At 57.7% G+C, this 19,195-nt stretch overlaps 1 protein-coding gene across 2 annotated transcripts; it reads left to right on the top strand.

The window, feature by feature from the left end:
• The first annotated feature begins 1,914 nt into the window (after nt 1–1,914).
• Nucleotides 1,915–17,040, top strand: KCTD15 (potassium channel tetramerization domain containing 15). 2 transcript variants are annotated; one of them, XM_079723989.1, is made up of 7 exons: nt 1,915–2,046; nt 3,668–3,763; nt 5,292–5,384; nt 6,032–6,207; nt 11,247–11,391; nt 14,065–14,370; nt 15,498–17,040. In XM_079723989.1, the coding sequence occupies exons 3-7, from the start codon at nt 5,319–5,321 to the stop codon at nt 15,654–15,656; spliced, it is 852 nt and encodes a 283-aa protein (XP_079580115.1). In that variant the 5' UTR covers nt 1,915–2,046; nt 3,668–3,763; nt 5,292–5,318; the 3' UTR covers nt 15,657–17,040. The 2 variants fall into 2 exon arrangements, with proteins under 2 accessions (XP_079580115.1, XP_079580116.1); XM_079723990.1 differs by lacking the exons at nt 1,915–2,046; nt 5,292–5,384 and having other exon boundaries at nt 3,737–3,763.
• The last annotated feature ends 2,155 nt before the right edge of the window (nt 17,041–19,195 follow it).

Raw genomic sequence — 19,195 nt, forward strand, 5'->3', positions numbered from 1 at the left:
AGGCCCGAGCTGGGAGCCAGAAGCCCGGGGGCGCCAGGGCGTGGGGAGCACAGTGGGCAGCCCATGGGCCGTGCGGGAGCCGCTGCACAGATCCCTGACCTACTTCCTGGGCCCCTTTCTCTTCAAGGAGCACAGAAGAATCCATAAATTAAGGAAATTAACTGATGGGGCCTGCGGCATCTTTGTAAGCTATTTAAATCTATAAATTAACAACATCTTCTGCATATATCAAGTAATTGAACTAACTGCAGGGATGTAACTTTAATGAGAAAATTTCCCCCTTCTCCTGTAGTTCGAGCTCTAAAGTAAATAAATAAATAAAACCTTCCCTTAGGAGGAAAGTTTCTCCTTATTCCCGCGTGGAGAAGTTACAGAACGGCGGTGCGGGCCCTCTTTCCACGCGCGAGGTCTCCTGGTCAAGGGAGGAAGGCCCCCACCTTGTCCTCTTTTCACCAGCGCCCCTCCCGTGAGTGAAGCCGCTAGAGGGCGTCCAGGTCCGGCTGGAGCTCGGGGTGGGGGCCCCGGCGCCGTTCCCGGCCGGAGCGCACCGGTCCTCCAGCTCGAGCCTGGCTCTGGCCCGGGCGTCCACGGAGCCGGACGGGGGCGCAGTGCAGGCCGGACGCACTGCACCGGAGGCTCCGCGCTCCGTTTCCTAGGAGCCGGGAAATGGTCCAGGAGGAGGAGGGGGGACGGGCGGGGCGCAAGGGAAACAGGAGAAAGAGGAAGGGGAGGAGGAGGTAGAAGAGGAGGAGGAAGGGGCAGCCGACTCGAGGACCAGGAGGGACGCCCCGGGCGCAGGCCTCAGCGCCGCGGGGAGTCTTGGCGGTAGACGTCTCCATCGCGCCGTGCGCGTAAAGGAAATGGCGCGTCTGGCGGCGGGGGGCCGGCTGGGCGCCCCCCGTGCGCCCCTCCCCCGCGGTGGCCGACCGCGTGTCCGCAGACGTCACGGGCGGCGCTGCTCCCCGGTAGAGGGGCAGCCGGGGCAGAGACCCGGGGAGGAAGGCCAGGGAGGGGGAGGGGCGGCACCGGCCCCCGGCTCCTCTGCAGCCCCGGCCGACTCGCAGCCCAGTTTCTTCCCAAGTCCCGCCCCTACCCCCGGGCGCCGCGGCGGCGGCTGCTCTCCTCTTTGTAACCGAGGAGTCAAGAAATGTGAGAAACGTGCCCTGTGTTACTTATTTGGGAGCCGAAAATTTATGCCCAGCTGAAAGCGCCCGGGGAAATATTACATCAGATGAAATGACAATGATTAAAATCAGCTTCTCCCCCGCCCCCTCCCGAGCCCGGAGGAGGCCCGGGCGCCGCGTGGCTGGCCGGCGGGGGGCGGGGGGCTGGGCGGCGGAGGGCGCGGGGGCCTGGGCGCACCGCTCCCGGGAGGGTCCTGGCGGAGGCCCCGACGGGAAGGCGCGGACTCCGAGGGAGGCGGGTGGTGATCGCCCGGCTAAAGGAAGGGAAACGGCGCATTTTTGTCGCCGAGCGCGGCAGGCGCGGGCGCGCGGAGCTAATTGCGACTCTAATCCTCTGCCCCGCGGCGCAGCCGAGCCCCGAGCCAGGAGTCGCCGCGCGCTCCCGCTCGCGCTCGCAGCGCTGGGTAATTTGGAGCCGGATCGCTGCCCTTTGCGTCCGGGCTCGGCCGCGACGGGGCGCGGGCTACGGGCTAAGGTGGGGGGCTGGCTTTCTCGCCAGCAATCGGGGAAGGCCGCTGGAGAGAGAGGAGGGAGGAGAGGAGGTGGGAGCGGCGGGAGGGCAGCCGGAGAGCGGCGCGAAGAGGAGGCGGCGGCGGCGGCCGCGAGGAGGGGAGGAGGCGAGGGGAGGGCGGGGAGGGGAGGCCCCGGCGCGCCGCGCCGCGAGGGGCCGCGCGAAGCGGGGGCCGGGGCGGGAGGGGTGGGTGGGGGGAGGGTTGGGGGCGAGAGAGAAAGTAACTCCAGGACGAGACCGGAGCGACCCGCGCAGCGAGCGGAGGCGACGAGGCTGCGCCCGGCGCCCGAGACCAGCGGCTGCGCGGGGCGGGGGCTGCGCCCGAGTCCGATCCGCCGCTCCGGCTCCGAGGTAAGCCTCGCGCGGGCGGCCACCGCTCAGCGACGCGCACCCCTGTCCCTAAAGTGGCTGCGATCGCCAGAAAGTCGCCCGGCCGTGATTCGGACGTGGGAGGGGCGGCTGCTTTGTCCCGGTGCAGGGCGGCGGGGGCTGGCGGCACGGGGGCACCCAGCACAAAGGCCTGGTGCGGGAGGGGGGGACTGCCCACGTGGGCCGGCCCTGGCCCCGGGTGGACCCTCCCCACGCGGGCGGGCACCGAGCTTCCTGCCGCACGGGGAGGTGGGGGTGAGGGGGTGTTCACGTCCCGGCACTCGGGCCTCAGTGCCGGGCCGAGCGCCCTGCAGGGCCGGCGTGTTTCCGGGGTCAGAACCCGGCTCACGCAGCCGGGGCTTCGGCTGACTGGGCCCGGCTTGGTGTCCAAATCAGAGAGAGAAAAAGTCTCCAACGGGACAGATGTGCGTCCTCTGACGCCCACCCGCGAGTCCGAAACGGAGCGCGAGGGGCTGGCGGTCTGGTGGTCTAGAGCCCCAGGCGGGCCGCGCGGAGATGCGATCGCCGCCTCCGGATCCCCGATTCCCGCCGGTACCCCCTGACCTGGACGCGCGCACCGGCACACTCGCAAACAGCCCCCCTCTCCCGTAGCTGGAGCGCGTTTCAGTCCTCCCGCTCCCCCCACCTCCGCCTGCATAAAGATCAGCTTCAAGTTTTCACTCTGCGTCTCAAATGTGCATGAAGGAATTTAAGTGCACGAGTGAATAACAGCATTAGTTTCAATTAATTTTTTTTTAAATCCCGGCAACAATAAACTTTGAGAACAAAAGCGCTTTTACGTCCTTAATTAGGCGAGCTTCCCATCTGTGGTCTCTAAGTGTCTGCCTCTTGATTTAACTTTGTCTTCCGCCCCGCCCGTGCCGCACACCCTCGCGGTCCTGCCAGGCGCTTTGGGTGCCGCGGCCACCGCCGCCCGCGGCGCCGCCGGCCTGCACCCAGCCGGCTCCGGCCGCCCCGAACGAAGTTCACACCGGCCGGCGGGCTCCGCGGCCGGGCTGGCGCGCGCCAGGTGGCCCGCCTGCCTCCCTTCCGGCCCGCCCCCTGGACAACTCTGCAGGCCCCTGGCCCTCTTGCCCGGGGCTGGCGCCCTGGGCGCAGACCTGAAGGGAGTTCTCGAGCCGCCTTCTGTTTACCTTTTATGGTTAAAATAACAGCTTAGCAAAGAAGCGACTTCACGAAGAAGCGATTTAGTGAAATCGTCTCAAGCTGCCGCAGCTCAGCCAGTTTAATCACCCCCAGAGAGCTGAACAACTGCGAGCACAATGGGACACAAAATCATTTTGTGTGTAAATGAGCATGGCATTCTGCTCGCTTCCCTCTGCTCGGGCGGGCAGGGCTCGGTGGCGGGCGGGCGCGGGACCCCGGGCTCCCTACGCAGCTTGGAGAAGCGGGTCAATACCCAGCCAGTTTGGAGACCCGCGGGCCGTGCAGCACACTACCGCCGAGGCCCCTGCAACAGGCGGTTTGGCTGAGCCTCGGGAGGGGCGTGGCGAGCTGGGGCTGGTCATGGGTTTGATGCTGGTGCTGGCGGAATGAACTTGTGTCTCTTCCTGCACCCACTTTATGCTTCTGACCTTGGCAGTGGTCTCGGGGAAAGGGTCGTTGTCCAGCACAGATGCGTTTGTCAGAGGGAGCAGTGGAGGTTCGCGGCAAGGCGTACAGCCTGGGGCTTCCAATGGTGAGTTTCTGGTGTACCATGAACATCAGGTGTTGCATGCGATGGAAAAGTCTGGGTGAGAACAGGATGGAGCAGCTTTTGTGATGGGTTCTTGGTGTTAAATGTCACTTCTGAGTAGTGTCCTGGCAGTAGGGCCGGCATTGTGCAGTCTGCTTTGATAGACGTTCCATCGGAATTCCTTCCAGCACAGTTTATCCTCAGCAGTGGCTTTCCTTCTGACTCCTCCCTAGCAGAGCCTCCCAGGGCAGGATAGCCCATTCCTGAGACATGTTTTGGTTTCTCAGAACTTCCTTGAGATAAGTGACCTGGTTTTCTTTTTGAAGCTTGCGGGAACTCAGGAATGCCCAAAGCAGCAGACCCTGGACAGCTAGACGTTAAACATTACTGTCTGCTAATAGCCACCCCCACCGGTTTCCTGTCAGAGGACTTGCCAGGACACCGAGGGCAGGACAAATCCTGGGAGAGTGACCCGGCTTAAATTTGCAGGATTTGATTCTCATTGGACCTTGGTTCATGTATTAAAACTGGATGTTGAATTTCAAGGCACAAAGTCAATCCTTGAGAGAGGTTCGGGTTAAACCTGCAACGGATAAGTCCAGGTTTAGGTATATGGAAGCCAGTGGGGGCGGGGGGGATGACAGCCACTGTGCACGTCTCCCCCAGCCCCAGGTCAGTGGAAGGGTCTGCTTAAACCTGCTCTTCTCCAGCATAGGGCCTGCAAAGTGTTCTCAGACAGCTTCTAGAGACTGTGGGACAATCTTATTTCAGGTGGTTGCGGCTCAGAGGAGAGGCAGGAGAGAGTTCATTAGCTGAGCTGCTGTCTCCTTCTGGCCAGCTTTCTAATGCCTTGGGGCTGTGATCCCAAAGGGATCTGGCATGTATTAGGCACAGATAAGACCATTCCCGGGGTCTGGGGAGAAACTGCAGAGGTGCAGGCTGGGCAAACAAAGACAAGTTTTCTTCTCTAAGGAGCCACAGGGGGAGCGGTGGCTTCCTAAGTGACTTTCGCTCTTCCCTGGCTTCTCTGTGTCCAGCCAGTTGCAAACTGCATCTTAACACTGCAGAGATGGTGTTCAAAGAGGTCCTGGGGCTCCCCAGCCCATGGAGGGTGGGGGGGATCCTCTCTGAGCTGTGGTTCCCAGGGTTCCCTCTGAAGCAAGAGGAGACATGCTTGGTAACGTGTCTTGAAACCAAAATACCAAGAAAATCGGATTTGTTCTGAAACATTTGGGGGGCAATAATGGTGAGCATATGTTTCAGTACTGTCATTAGCTGAATTAGCAGACATGGAGCTGCCCTGAAAACACATGTGTGAGTGAGTGTGTGTGTGTCTGTGTAAGTAATCTCCTATGGCCCGGAGGCTTGCTTTGGGGTGTGGGGACAGGATAGTAGCGGGCAGTCTGGTAGGGCATGGGGTCCTGGGACGCATGTTCATAAAGCAGGATTGTAAGCATCTTTGACTGGGAGATGCGGGACCCAGGACCACTGAGGAGTAAGTCCTGTCTGGTTGTGTTGGTGCCTCCCACAGATACTCTGGGCAGCGATGGAAGCCTAGATGCCTCACCGCAAGGAGCGGCCGAGCGGGTCCTCGCTTCACGCCCACGGCAGCACTGGCACCGCGGTGAGAGCCAGCAGGGTGGGCTGGGTCAAGGGCTGGTGTCCTCCTCTTTGCCCTCTTCCCAAGCGCCAGCTCACTGGCTGCCCTTCCTCGCAGCCGCAGCCATAGCTGTGGCATTCAAGAGATGGCTGTTGACTGGCCATACGATTATGTATTTTTTTTGAAACAAAAATGCTCTTAATTTGATGTGAAATTTACTACATGTATAAAACTCAACGCCTTAGGTGCTGAGGAAGTCACTAATTTAGAGGTGTCTCGTTACTGAGACAAACTTGCAAAAACCCCTGAATCCCAATTCACAAATTGGTGATTCGTTTGTCAGGGGATATTTCACATCTAACACATAAGCCCACGACCTTTAATTAGAATTTTGCAGTTTGTTTTATGCCCCTGGAGGCTGACACCTTGAAAAAAATTTTTTTTCTTGATTTCTTATTGCTAATAAGCATCTTTCTTTTTTCCCTCTGGTACTTTGAAGAAAATGATGCAAATACACTTAATTACAGTGGTGGCCATAATTTGTCAGCTGAATATGTGATCAGGCACAGGCAGAAGTGATCTGATTAGATCTGTGATCACATTGACAATAAAAGGAGTGCAGAGCTCCATCGTGGAGAAACCCTTGTTTTGTGCCTTGTTTCCATCTCCAGGAGGGAGGAAGCATGTCTCGGTTGTCTCTCACCCGGTCGCCTGTGTCTCCCCTGGCCGCCCAGGGGATCCCACTGCCAGCCCAGCTCACTAAGTCCAACGCGCCTGTGCACATCGACGTGGGCGGCCACATGTACACCAGCAGCCTGGCCACGCTCACCAAGTACCCTGACTCCAGGTAAGAGCCAAGCCCCTCATGGCACCGGGGCGTGCAGTGGTGACAGGCAGCATCTGTAGCCTGCTACCAGCCAACACGCAGGGCTCTCCAAGGCCCCCCCTGCTCCTAGACCTGGGGAACTAGGGTTTAGGAAGCAGAGTGCCCCTGTCAATGGCTGCTTTGCACAGGGACTTGTGACCCTGAGCTGGTGGCATTGGTAGTGTTAGGGGGAGTTCCTGACTCACTAGCAGAGGCCACTTTTCAGAGCCAGCCCCACCTGCAGCTGGCCAGCAGCTGGCTGGGGAATCTCATGTTCCTTCAGGTTACTCTTGAGTGAGACTCAAGCCTGGCCTTTGCAGGGGACCGTTCGTGAGCAGTGCTGCGTACTTCTTGGGGTCATGCTGGGGAGAAATAGTTCATCCTATTTCCGAGTCTAACCCTTGGGTTAGAGCATAAGGGGAAGGGTGAGGGGGAGCTGCAATTTGTCATCTTTGCCTGTTTGGGTGGCCACGGCTGGACCCTAAGGGCTAGCAGCAGGCTCCCTTGGATTTGGGGGGGGTTGCAGTGACTGGCTAGGAATTCCATGATGTTCGGGGATATCCACAGCTATGGATAAGCATGAGCCACATGCCGCCATCAGCGGGCAAAGCGTCTCTGACCAGGACCCTCCCTACAGGGAGCTTTACACTCTGCCCAGCTCCCCGGTGCTCCTGACTCCTAGACTCCTCTGTGGAAGGCGCCGGGCACTGCTGACTCTCCTGCTTTTGCCTCTCAGGCATTTCTCTCCTAGGGGCAGACCTGGTTTCCCCCTCTAACAGCAGGGCTGACCAGAGGTGGGATCGGTCTCTGAGCATCCCCTGGAGATGCTGCTGCATGCTGCTTGCTGAGCCTGGGACCGCTTGCTCCTGGTACAGTGAGGCGGCCACCACTGAGGGCTGGCGGCGGGAGGGCCACGGCTGCAGGGCATCACCTCTGTTTTAGACATTTAAAATAAAAAGAGGAGTTAATTAATCCCCCAGATACCGAGGGGGATCGGCTCTGGGAAGCTTTCTGATCAGGCTGCCTCGTCGCTGGTGTGGCTGCTCAGAGCACGGAGGATTCATAGTGTGTGGAAGTGGCCGCTTTGGGAGCTCGTTGGAGGCCAGGGTGGCGCCCTCCAGGGGGCAGTGCTGGAGGTGGATGCAGCGTGTCGTTCAGAATCTGGGGAATCGGGTGCAGGTGGCGGTTGGAGCTTCACTCCCTCAGCAGACAGAGGCTAGGCCTGGGGCACTTGTGACCTGCGGGTCTCAGAGGGGGCAGCATCCAGGAGGCCACGTCAGCTGTGTCGGCCTGGCACTCTCTGGCAGAGCCCTGTCTAGGATGGGAGATGGATTCTGCTTATTTAATTTCAATTTTGCCTTCTGCGGCATTCGCGCGTTGTTTGAGATAGATCATCCCTTAATCGGTTGACGACGTTTGCGAGTGAAATTCATAAAACCCTTGCCCACACCCTCTCTGAAGAGTGTTTCCCGAAATCAGACACTTGCCTTTCTGGAGTAATCATGGCCCAGGCCCGCGGGGAACGGCCTCCTCATTCTGTCTCCAGGCTGCTGCCTGGAACAGGGCGGGCAGGGGGTGGTCCTCCCCTCCCAGACCCACAGCCCATCCTCACCCATTGTCCTGCTCTGACATGGGGCGGGCCATCTTGTCGGCCCATGACCTGTGGGACCCTCGGGCCAGCAGGATGTGCCCAGAGCGGGTGGCTGTCTGCATTCTTTCCTGGGGCTGGGCCTCAGGATGAATCTGTTGTTCTGCCTGGATGGCTTCTGGCTCACAGGAGAGCTGCTCCTCAAGCCTGAAGCTTTGGCCTAGAGGCCAGGGGAGGGTGGTGTGACCTGTAGGACAGTCAGGACAGTGGGTCAGGCCAGGCCTGAGAAGTGGGTTGGGCAGCTCTGCTGGCCAGAGCCCCTCAGATCTCTCTCGTCCTTCTTTGAGTAAATTATTAAAATAAAAAAACTGTTTTTCACTAATGCTGGAAACAAAGATCAATCCCTCACCCAGGGTCACCGATGTGTAAGGCACCTGGAGATGGAGAATTGTGTTAAGGTCACCCGGGGTGGACGGGGTTCTGAATGTCAGCAAAGTCCCACCCTGGGCAATGCCAGGAGCCCCACCAGCCCCTCAGGTCCCGGTGCCCACAGAGCTATGCCTGGGCTTCTGGTTCTTGACAAGGCAGGGAGCGCCAACGGGTCCTCACCCAGAGCCGGCCCCGCCCAGCTGCCCGGGGCTGGGAGTGGACTCCTGTGTCTGCCACCGCGTTTAGCTCCTGCCATGGCAGCCCCACGCTTGCGTTCATCCTTGCTGTGGGAAGCAACAAATTAAGATGTCCAGGAACTTTAGAACTAATAAAACCTGCCACTGAAACATGCAGGAAATTGGAGCCAAAGCTTAAAAAAAAAAAAAGAAAGAAAGAAAGAAAGAAGAAGAAAAAGAAGACAACCCCTATCAGCTGGGGTCAGAACTGGCCAGCTTATTCTGTGGAAGACTTCTGAAGTTGGTACCCCAAACCTGCAGCCTCCCTCAGAGAGTGGCCTGGGGTGGGAATGGACCCTTAAGACCACAGACACAGACACACGCACGCGCGCGCGCGCGCGCGCGCACACACACACACACACACACACACACACACACACTGTCGGGAGCTCCCTTTGAAGTGACTGTCCTAACCTCCCCTCAAGCTGCTCATGTCCTTGATAGCTTCAGACCCTGAGGGCATGAAAGGCCTTAGTCTGTGAAGAGACACTGAACCCGTGGAAAGACCTAGAACCAGCCAGTCCTGAAATAAGGCAGACTGAGAGCCTTCTAGCCTTGGACCAATAAGACAACCTAGAACCCAGGAAGCCCTGGAATGTGGTAGATTGGAAGTCCTTTAGACCAACAGGTCTGGAGCTTCACAGCCTGATGTCAGGAGGGTTTGCAACACAAACAGCCGTGTAACATTGCTGGCTGCACAGAGAGCTTGAGCTCAACCAAGAAGGGTGGAGAAAATTCTGCAGGGAGGCTGAGGCTTCACACTTGCTGGCTAACCTATGGAAATGGCTCTGACTTCTCCCTGCTGGTGCCACGTGGGGTCCCTCAGCAGTCTGCTGATGACTGCCCATGGCACCTGGCAGCCTCGCTCAGTCCTGTGTGTCTCCAGGGCTGCTGGGTGGCCCTTATTCTGACATCTGGATGCCCAAGCTCTGCTGAGGTTAGGTCTTGGGGTTGCTTGAGGCCTGGAATAGGCCATGGAGCCCACAGAGCTTTCCAGCGGGGCTGTGTTCCCCAGTGTCACTGTCATCAGGCCTGGGGGTTGATAGGGCTCCATGGCCTTTGGAGCTCTGAGATGAGTTGTATCTGGGTGACCGTAGCACTGGTTCCACAGGCTTGGGCCTCTCCACACCTCCCCATGGGCTCTGGCCTGCTCATGCCCATCTACAAGGCAGCCTTACCCTTTATACGGCCCTGCTGGGCCATGTCCCCACAGTGAGAACAGGTTAGTCACTGTACCCCTGAGCAGACCCTCCTGGCCAATGCCTGAAGTGTACCAGGCCACCAGAGTGGCTGGAGGACCCGAGAGAGGCTTTGGGTGCCGTGACCCCCCAGCTCATTGCCCTGGCGCACAGTGGCCGGAGTGGGGCAGGGCCTGCGGAGCGGTGACCTGAAGCAGATGGAGGAGGGGGTTCCTGAGGGAGAGGGAGCCCTCCTGGGAGGTCTTGCCGGTGCAGGGAGAGAGTGAGGGGGCTAAGCCTCAGCTTGTACAGGTTGGGCTGGAAGGCCTGGGGCCCAGGTCGGGGCCACCCTTCTCCCGGGCTGTGCAGGGTCCAGCTGGGGACGTGTGTGCGGCCCTGCCTGTCTGCCGAAGGATGTCTGGAGGTGCTGCCCCTGGGGAGACCCTGCCGACCTCCCTGCGGTTCCCGAGTCAAGCTCTTGGCTGTCCCCACCCCTCTTCGGGGTATCCTAACTCTCCCCACCGGGGCCTGAGGTCTGCAGGGGAAGTTAGCCAAACCAGAGCCTGCCACCCTGGGAAGTGGGGAGGCCCAGTTCCTCCTCCCTGGAGTGGAGGGGGCCAGGCATCAGGGCGCCCCGAGAGCCTCCTGCAGGTCCTGTGCTTCCGTCAGAGCCACTGCCCTTCAGAAGGTGGGGTGCTGGGACCTGGCCTCTCCTCGCGGTCCCCTCCCCGGTGCGCACACGCTGTAGCACATGTGTACGCATTGGAGAACGTGTGTGCACTGTTCTGTGTGCATCCACACTGGTATGTGTGTACACACTGGGGTATGCGTGTGTGTGTGTGTACGTGCATGCACTGTAGCTGCACACACACGTGCTGTCCCCGGTGCCTGCCTCTGTTCTCCCCTAGGGTTCCCTGAGCGCAGGGCTGTGGGTGGTTCGTCTGTGAGTTTGTTGAGCGTACGTAGCTGTTTCTCTGGTGGACCCGTGCTGCCTGGTGTGTCCCTCACCGGGATGTGTCTGGGTCTGCCTGTGATTTGTGTGTTGTGAGGGAGGGGACCATGTGACGCCGTGCCTGCTGCCCAGGTGTGTCCTGTCCGCTGCTCGTTCACGCGGGTGGGCGAGATGGATGTGTGTGATCCGGGAGCGTGGCAGCTGGTTTACATGTGTTCACTGGGCGGGCGGCTGTGAGCTGGCATGTCCGGTGGTCAGTGGGGGTTTTCTGGGCAGTTCTGTCTGGCAAGGGTTTGTGTGCTTGGGACGAGGTGGCTGTGTCTGTGTCTCACTGTAGTTTTCCAGGCCTGTAACCTGTGTCAGCGGGCGGGCGGGTGTACAGAGCTGGGTGTGCCTCTCTCTGTCTGTGGCTTGTGAGTGTAGGCGGGGCGTGTGCACGTGCTGGTTGCCGCGCTGGTGTCCCGGCTGACTGTGGCCTGGCTGCCGCTGGCGTGTGCAGACATCCTTTGCAGTCCTGGCGCAGCCCAGAGTCACCATGTAAGGCCCCTGGCCCCTCCAGCAGGGAGAGCTCTAAGGAGTCGGGGTGGGGCAGGTGGACCCGCCCTTCCATCCCACATCTCCGCCCCCATCTCTCCCAGAATAAGCCGCCTCTTCAATGGCACCGAGCCCATCGTCCTGGACAGTTTGAAGCAACATTATTTCATCGACCGGGATGGGGAGATTTTCCGCTATGTCCTGAGCTTCCTGCGGACGTCGAAACTGCTGCTCCCAGATGACTTCAAGGTAAGTCCACAGCCGGCAGCTGCACGGCACACTGCCTGTGCGGTGGCATTACACAGGGTAGGCTGTGACTTAATAAATGGACCCACAGTTGTCATGGCAACCATAAAAACTTAAACGATGAAGCCGAGGGCTAAATCAGTTTTTCTAAACTAATTTTGTTTTCTCACATTTTTAGCTTATTTATCAGGGTGTAACAACAATTAAGCAGCGGCAGTGGCGCTTACCCCGGTTTCATGTTTGTCGTGTTGAACGACTGTCGTGTGCCAGAGTTACAGGAGTTAGAGGTTCCCAGATCTGTTCCTTGTAGGCACTTGGCAGGGGGAAAACTGATCCAAACCAAACACCCTTAAACAAAAGGTTGCCCCCAGGTCTCCGGGCGAGCCTGTCTGCGGCAGCCGACCTGGTTCTGAGAGTCCTGCCCCCGGTGCCAGGCCCCTCACGGCACGGGGATCCCGGAGGCAGGAAGCCCATGCCTGGGCTACCCCAGCTCCAACCAGCAAATGTCCTTCCTTTCTTTCTTCCTGCTGGCACCCAGAGGACCCAGTGGCCCTGGGGCTGTTTTCTCCTTCATTCAATTCAGTTCCTGGGTACCAACAGCCGAACTCGGGCTGAAAATGCAGTGAAAGACAAGACAGACATGGGTCCTGTCCCCATAGTGGTTACGGTCCAGTGGGAAGACAGATGATGAACAAAGAAACACTTGAATTCCACAGGGGCAAACACTTCAGAGAAGCAGAGAGTATTGTGAGGGTGAACCACACGGAAAGCGGGCCTGGGTGGGTTTGGAGGCAAGGCTATTTCTCTGGGTCATGGCAGAGGAACGGGGTCAGACAGGTGTGAGGGCCTTGGTGGGGAGGGCAGAGGGGAGGGCAAGGAGCTGGATAGGTGGCAGCCTGGGACCATATGAACTGGGAAGGGAAGAGCAGGAAGGAAGGCTGCTGCTTGGTGTCAGGACCTTGGTGGCTGGCTCAGCATTTGGCTTTTTACCCTGAATGCAGTGGAAGGGTTGTGAGTAGGGGCATGACCATCAGATCTGTTGTGTGGAAAAGGATGCGGAGGGGAACAGGAGGGTAGAGGCAGTGAAGGTGGAACAGAGTGGTAGATTAGATTCACTGCTTAGGAAAAAGATGCAGAAGCCACGGGTGTGGATGGTGAGGGTCGGGGGCTCTCGAGGGTGCCTCTGGCCTGCAGCTTCAGTCCTGAGTGGATGTGTGGAGGCCCAGGGTAGAACAGGCTGGGGGCACCGCACCGCACAACAGGGAACAGGCACCGCACTCCTGTGTGGAAGAGCTGGTGGGGCATCCGGGGGAGATGTTCTGGGCTATGAGGAAGGAAGTGGGGTTGTTGGTTTGCAGACATCATTTCAAACCTTGCGTGGATGAGAGCAGAGGCCCGGCATGGTGCCCTGAGGAACCCCTGTGGAGGGACAGGATGGGTTCTTTTAAATTTTTGAATTTTATTTTATTTATTTTTTATACAGCAGTTCTTATTAGTTACCTATTTTATACATATTAGTGTACACATGTCAATCCCAATTTCCCAATTCATCCCACCACCATCCCCACCCCCCCGCCACTTTCCCCCCTTGGTGTCCATACGTTTGTTCTCTACATCTGTGTCTCTATTTCTGCCCTGCAGACCGGTTCACCTGTACCATTTTTCTAGGTTCCACATACATGTGTTAATATACGATATTTGTTTTTCTCTCTCTGACTTACTTCTCTCTGTATGACAGTCTCTAGCTCCACAGGATGCATTCTTGACTGATGACAGGCCTGGGGAGGCTTCCCTTGGGGTGACTCCAAAAGCTGGGGTCAGTCAGCAGGAGGAACGGACTTAGGGACAGTGGGGTGGGCCCGGCTTTGCGGGTTGGGCTTCCTTGCCTCCCCCCAGGGGTCCTCAGGCACACCAGCCGGACTTAAGCTGAGTGGGGTGGTCATGGGTCCTCAGCTACTCAGGGCTGGGGTGGGTGTGGGTGGACATGTGTTTGACCGGGGCAGTGGTCTGATCATCAGGGCCTGAGGGGTGGTTGGTGCGAGCCTGCCAGCCCGGGAGTAGGCTGTTGGTGAGAGGTGGGTGTCCCCCCAGACACCTCCTCACACTGCCTGCGAGCGCAGGGGCCGATCTTGTTGTCCTTTAAGCTCCACCCCCTCTTTGAGCTGGGTGTTTACATCCATTTTGTAGATGAGGAAACTGAGGCTCAGAGAAGGTCTGGTAGATAATGATGCCGAAAATCCAACCCAGACAGGTCTGTTTCGCCTCCCTGCCCCGCAGTGAGCTCCTCCAGGGCAGGTGAGGACGGGGCTGCCCAGTGCCTTGCTGACAAATCAGCAGGTTTCCAGGCATCCGCACAGCCTCTGGCTCCTCTAACGTCCGGGTCTATCCAGAGGCTTCTCTCTGCTTCAGGAGGATGAAGCCACCCCCAGTGCTTGGGGCCAGATGGAAGAGCTCAGGGGGTCTTGGGACAGGTGCACACCAGCCGCTGCCTGGATGGAGGCAAGACCTTTTTTGGGGGGCACACATTCAGCCGAGCCTCGTTTTCCCCATCCCTACAATGGGGACAAACCATCCCAGACCACACTGTGCCCTGGGGGTGCGGGTTGTGAGACGGGCGCCCCCTGTAGCCGGCAGGGCAGATCCCCACCTCCCCCAGCCGTGTGCGCGTGCCCGCAGGACTTCAGCCTGCTGTACGAGGAGGCGCGCTACTACCAGCTGCAGCCCATGGTGCGCGAGCTGGAGCGCTGGCAGCAGGAGCAGGCGCAGCGGCGCCGCAGCCGGGCCTGCGACTGCCTGGTGGTGCGAGTCACGCCGGACCTGGGTGAGCGGATCGCGCTCAGCGGCGAGAAGGCTCTCATCGAGGAGGTCTTCCCTGAGACCGGGGACGTCATGTGCAACTCGGTCAACGCCGGCTGGAACCAGGACCCCACGCACGTCATCCGCTTCCCGCTCAACGGCTACTGCCGGCTCAACTCGGTGCAGGTGAGGGCTGGCCGGCTGCTGCCTCCCCCGTGCCTCGCCGGCGCCCTCCGGCGGCAGAGGGAGGTGGAGGGAGGCTCGGTCCCGGCAATGGCGAGGCCCTCCAGTGCCATCTTAACAGAAAAGGCAACAATGTGTCGATGCATAATTTATGTCCCGCTCATAATTAAATGATGGCGCCTGGGGGGTGGACTTAAAAAAATTGATCTATGCTTTTTTTTTTTTCCTGAAAGGATGTTCTCTAAAAATGGCCTAGAGTATTTTCAACAAAGTGTAATTCATTTGACACCCAGAGTCTGACTTTGGATTCAAATTAAACCCAGGCAGTGGGAGCAGCAGGTCAGAGGCTGAGAGTGGCGGCGGCCTGGAGCCCCCCTCCTCATCATGCTGCCCAGGGCCACCAGCACCCAAACAGCCGCCCAGTGCGTGTTTGGACTGGCTTTCCCCAGATGGGTCTAAGAGCTGGGAAGCCCCACATGGAGTGGAGCCCTATTTTCCATCAGCACTTCCAGACCCAAGAGCAGACTCCTATTTCAGGCTTGGGACAGAGTGGACTTTGTGGGGGAAATTCCGCAAGCTGTCCGTCAGAACTTGCTAGTTGCAGGATCCAGGTGTCACACACAGTGACTGGGCCCTGCCCTCACAGAGGTGCAAGCCCGCCCACGTGGACACGGAGACCTGCAGAGAGACTCAAACATCAGGAGGATGCCTCCTCCACCCCAAGCTCCCTTGAGCTGATGGGCCCCCAGGCAGCAAACCATCTGGGACTCGCAGCTCAGGGAAGCAGGTGGCTGCCCAGAGGCTGGGGGCAGGGTCTCTATTACTGGGGCCTCAGTGAGGGAGGGGAACCTGGGACCATGTGTCTGGAGAGAGAGGGGCCCAATCAAGGTTGTGGACCCCTGAGGGCAGCAGGGTGGTCGCCCATCCAGGTTTGGCTGTTTGAGGGGCCCTGGGGCCTGGCTGCCCCCGTCCCATCTGTGGCTGGCCCACTGCAGGGACCTCTGTCAGCAAGCAAGACATGTCTTAACAGGAGAAGGTAGCTTGCCCTGACTAGTGCCCGCTTGCCCACCAGGCAGGGCAGGCAGACTCTTGCAGCTGGGCAGGACTGACCCCTGTTTCTTCCCCGGCAGGTCCTGGAGAGGCTGTTCCAGAGGGGTTTCAGCATGGCTGCGTCCTGCGGGGGTGGCGTGGACTCATCCCAGTTCAGTGAATATGTGCTTTGCCGGGAGGAACGGCGACCGCAGCCCACGCCCACTGCTGTCCGAATAAAGCAGGAGCCCCTGGACTAGGCCCTGCCTCAGTGCCCACCTGAGGCCTCTGGGCCCTGGGGACCCCCCAGGGACCAGGAAACAGTGCTGGAGTTCTGCCTATGCCTGCTTAGCGGTGGCCATGAGACTGAGGGTGGGGCTGGAGGGTCCAAAGCCTGCCCAGAGAGCCCCAAGGCCCCATGTGTCATGGCAACAGAATGTGGGATGCTGGAGGCATGTCCACTGAAGGACTGTTGATGTGACCCAAAGATGCCGAGGTGGGAGAACTCGGCCACCAGTTGTCTGGGCCCCTCGGCTCCCAGTCCGGTCCTCGAGGCTCCACATGTGCCAAGGCAGGGTCAGCAGAGGCCTCCCCAGTGCACACTGAGGAGCTGTCCATCCTTCACCACACAGCAGACTCCAGTGGGTCTCCTTGCGTCAGAGATGGCTTATTTTTCTACAGTATTTAAGTCGGAAGTAACTGTAAGTGCACAAGTCAGAGAGGCCGACAAGGACCAATGCTTCTTTATCTGGTGCTCAGCTCAGTCGGACGCGTAGCATGTCTGCATGGGGGGTGGAAGAGCTGCCGGACACTCGGGCCCAGGTGCCCGCAGAGCAGGGCTTGGAGACTTCTGGTCCCTGCTCTAGGGGCAGATGCAGGGATGGCAGTGCCACAGGGGCTGAAACTGGGCTCCCACGGGGTTGTGCTGCTGGGAGGAGGGTGGTACAGGCGTGGGGGATGGATAGCTGTGGAACCACTTGAGACCCTACCTTTGCTGCTGCCTGGGGCACAGGCCACACTTGAGAGCCACCTGACCAACTAATGCCCAGGGCCTTTGATTCCTATCTGTGCGTGCACACACCTGGGCTCCCAGAGAAGTCATCTCCCCATCAGGACCAGCCACGGGGCCATGCCACATCCTTACCTCAGGAATGGGCCCCACGGTGAAGGGGCCCATCTGTCAGCAGCATCCTCTGGGTCCCCAGCTCAGGAAGCCATCCCCCACTCTGATTTTCCCACACTCACATGCACACTGAATTTTAATTAGACTGTTGTTACACTAGCTTGCCAGTAAGACCCGGACAGAGTCATACCTTGGGTTCTTGGCCCTGGATTCCAATGAGGACTGCCTCTGAGGGGTCCTCACAGACCTGCTGCCTCTCAGATGACAGGCCCAAATATGGATACCGCCTGCCTTGTCACAGTTCCCCTCCCCTCCTGAGATGGCTCTTTCCCGGGTTGGAGAAACCGCAGAGAACTGCTGGGTGGGCGGGGCGTCCTGGCCAGCACGGCCCCTTGTACGATGCCTGTAGACTTGTATATGACTCCTTTAATATTGTAAAGATGCTGATGTACAATTGTCACGTGTTTGTGTAAACACATTATGTTCCTAGTTCATGCCATAAATGATGCTATAAAGCGAAAGACTGAGGCTCCATCCTGTGCAGAAGCGGCAGCCAGATTCCAGCATTCCGTGCTGTGCAGGGAGGTTTGAGGATGGGATTCCTCCCTCGGTTCCTTCAGTTCAGATGAGGAAGAACCAGCAGCGGTAACTGGGGGTGAGGCAGGGACAAGGGTCCTGAGCTTGCTGTTGTTAGTTGCATTTGGGTGTTTCCTCACTGCTGTGCCTGTGCCCCCTGGGCAGCACAGATTCGGAATTCTGATTCACAGCCCCTGACCAGATGCAAGCTGGGGAAAGGCAGACCCAAAGTGTCCAGGGGCTTTTGAACCCAGTCTTCAATGTTTGTGATTTTTCCCTCCCTCTGGTTTTTGGTTGAGGTTGACGTCCTCTTTAGAGCCCCGCAGAGCAGTAGGAGAAGTTGGCAGGTGGTCCATGCATGGCTCAGGCCAGCCAGGGGACACGCAGCCCTTCGCATGAGGACAGGTCACCCTAGCTCAGCACAAGACCTCAATGCGTCTCTTTCCAGGGAGTTTGAATGTACTTACGCAGGCCTCCAATTTTAATGAGCCTTTTTGTATTTTTCCTCAAAGTCCTTATGTTCTAACTGACCAGGACCCTTTCCCATGCCAGTAAGGGCCACCAGGCTCTCCCTGCCTGGGGGACGGGCCACAGCCACGTGCTGTCTGAGGCCGCAAAGCAGTCGCCATCCCACTGTACAATCGAATTTGCTGGACAGACTTGCCAGCCTTCTCCTTTGCTCAGCAACATGCCTACAGTTAGCACATGGGCATTTTGGCATCTGAGGTTCACATCTGAGAGGAGAAAGTGTTGTGTTTATTAGAAAGGAAGTCTTGTGGAAACAGCTCAGTGCCGCGTGTGTTTATGGATTTTTATAGTATGATAGCCAGCATGGTTGCCGGTCGGTGGAGATTCCTTAACATTTTCAAGCAAACTATAATTCTGATTAAACCATTGTGCTAAAAAAAAAAAAAAAAAAAAAAGAGTAACTACCTTACTGGATGTTACTCTTATCTCCTTACTAATTAAGACAAACCAGGAAGTATGATTTAGGGAATTTCTAAATTTGTAGAGAAGTACCATGTTCCCAAAGTGATGCTAAAATTCTAAGATAGGCCCCATAAACAATAAGTATAAACATTTTTATGCTTCCTGGAATGAATATACTATATTGTAAGTAATCTCTTGATCAGTTGCCAGCGATATAAGTGTTACTTCTGCTTTTCATAAATTATTCTTGATTATAAGCAACTGGACAGATAGCTGTGCCAACACTTCCCTGTTCCCCACCAGACCTCTGCCCGTGCAGAAGAGAATGCTGCAAAGCTACAGCAGGTGGCTTTGGCCACTGTCCTAATGACACGGAGCTCAAAGTCGGGTCACGACACTAATATCTTTTTAAAAGCTTTTTTTTTTTTTTTAAAGCTACCACTTGACTGTGTTCCATAGAATAAATAAAGGATATTTTATAAATTATACACCCAGCTCTAGCACTTCGTTTCTAATCTACCGAGGCAGCCACAAGAAGGTGCTCTGGCTTGAGTGACTCTTGAGCCACTGCTCCCCACACTTGGGACTTGGCTTGTCCACTGAATAAGCACCTTGAGTAGCCCAGTCCCAAATACTGAATCTTCCTGATCTAGGTGAGGAGTTGCCATGGAGGGTTGGGCCCTTTTGTACTATATTCATTTTGTGCACGTGTATATGTAAACCAAACCACTAACACATTTGACAAAGGGGCAGAGAAGCATGGATGTGAGAAATGGCTCCATTGAGCCCCTGACCAAGGGAACACCAATTTGGTTGAGTCCAGCAAAGCCTAATTAGAGCACGGGGTTGGAGATTACCCTTTTTCCCATCCAGGAGGCAGACCTGAGTTCTCTGGAGAAAGCTACCTGCCAAGATGGCCCCATCCCATCAGGCCCTGTCCACCCTCCTGACTCCCCAGAGACAGGATGACAGCTGCGGTGGCCCTGGAGGACCCACAAGGTTGGAGTTCCTCCTAAGTGGATGACAAGATGGAACATTCAAATGCAGAAGCTGCCAGAGGATTTTCAGTTCGAGGCAGGGCACTTGGTTCAAGCCAATGGGGAGTTCTAGACAGAGCTGGAGAGCACAGCTGCTGCCCTTGAGCCTGATATCTGGGCTGATGAGGGATGT

Source organism: Hyperoodon ampullatus, assembly GCF_949752795.1.
Source record: "Hyperoodon ampullatus genome assembly, chromosome: 18".
NCBI classification, from domain to species: domain Eukaryota; kingdom Metazoa; phylum Chordata; class Mammalia; order Artiodactyla; family Ziphiidae; genus Hyperoodon; species Hyperoodon ampullatus.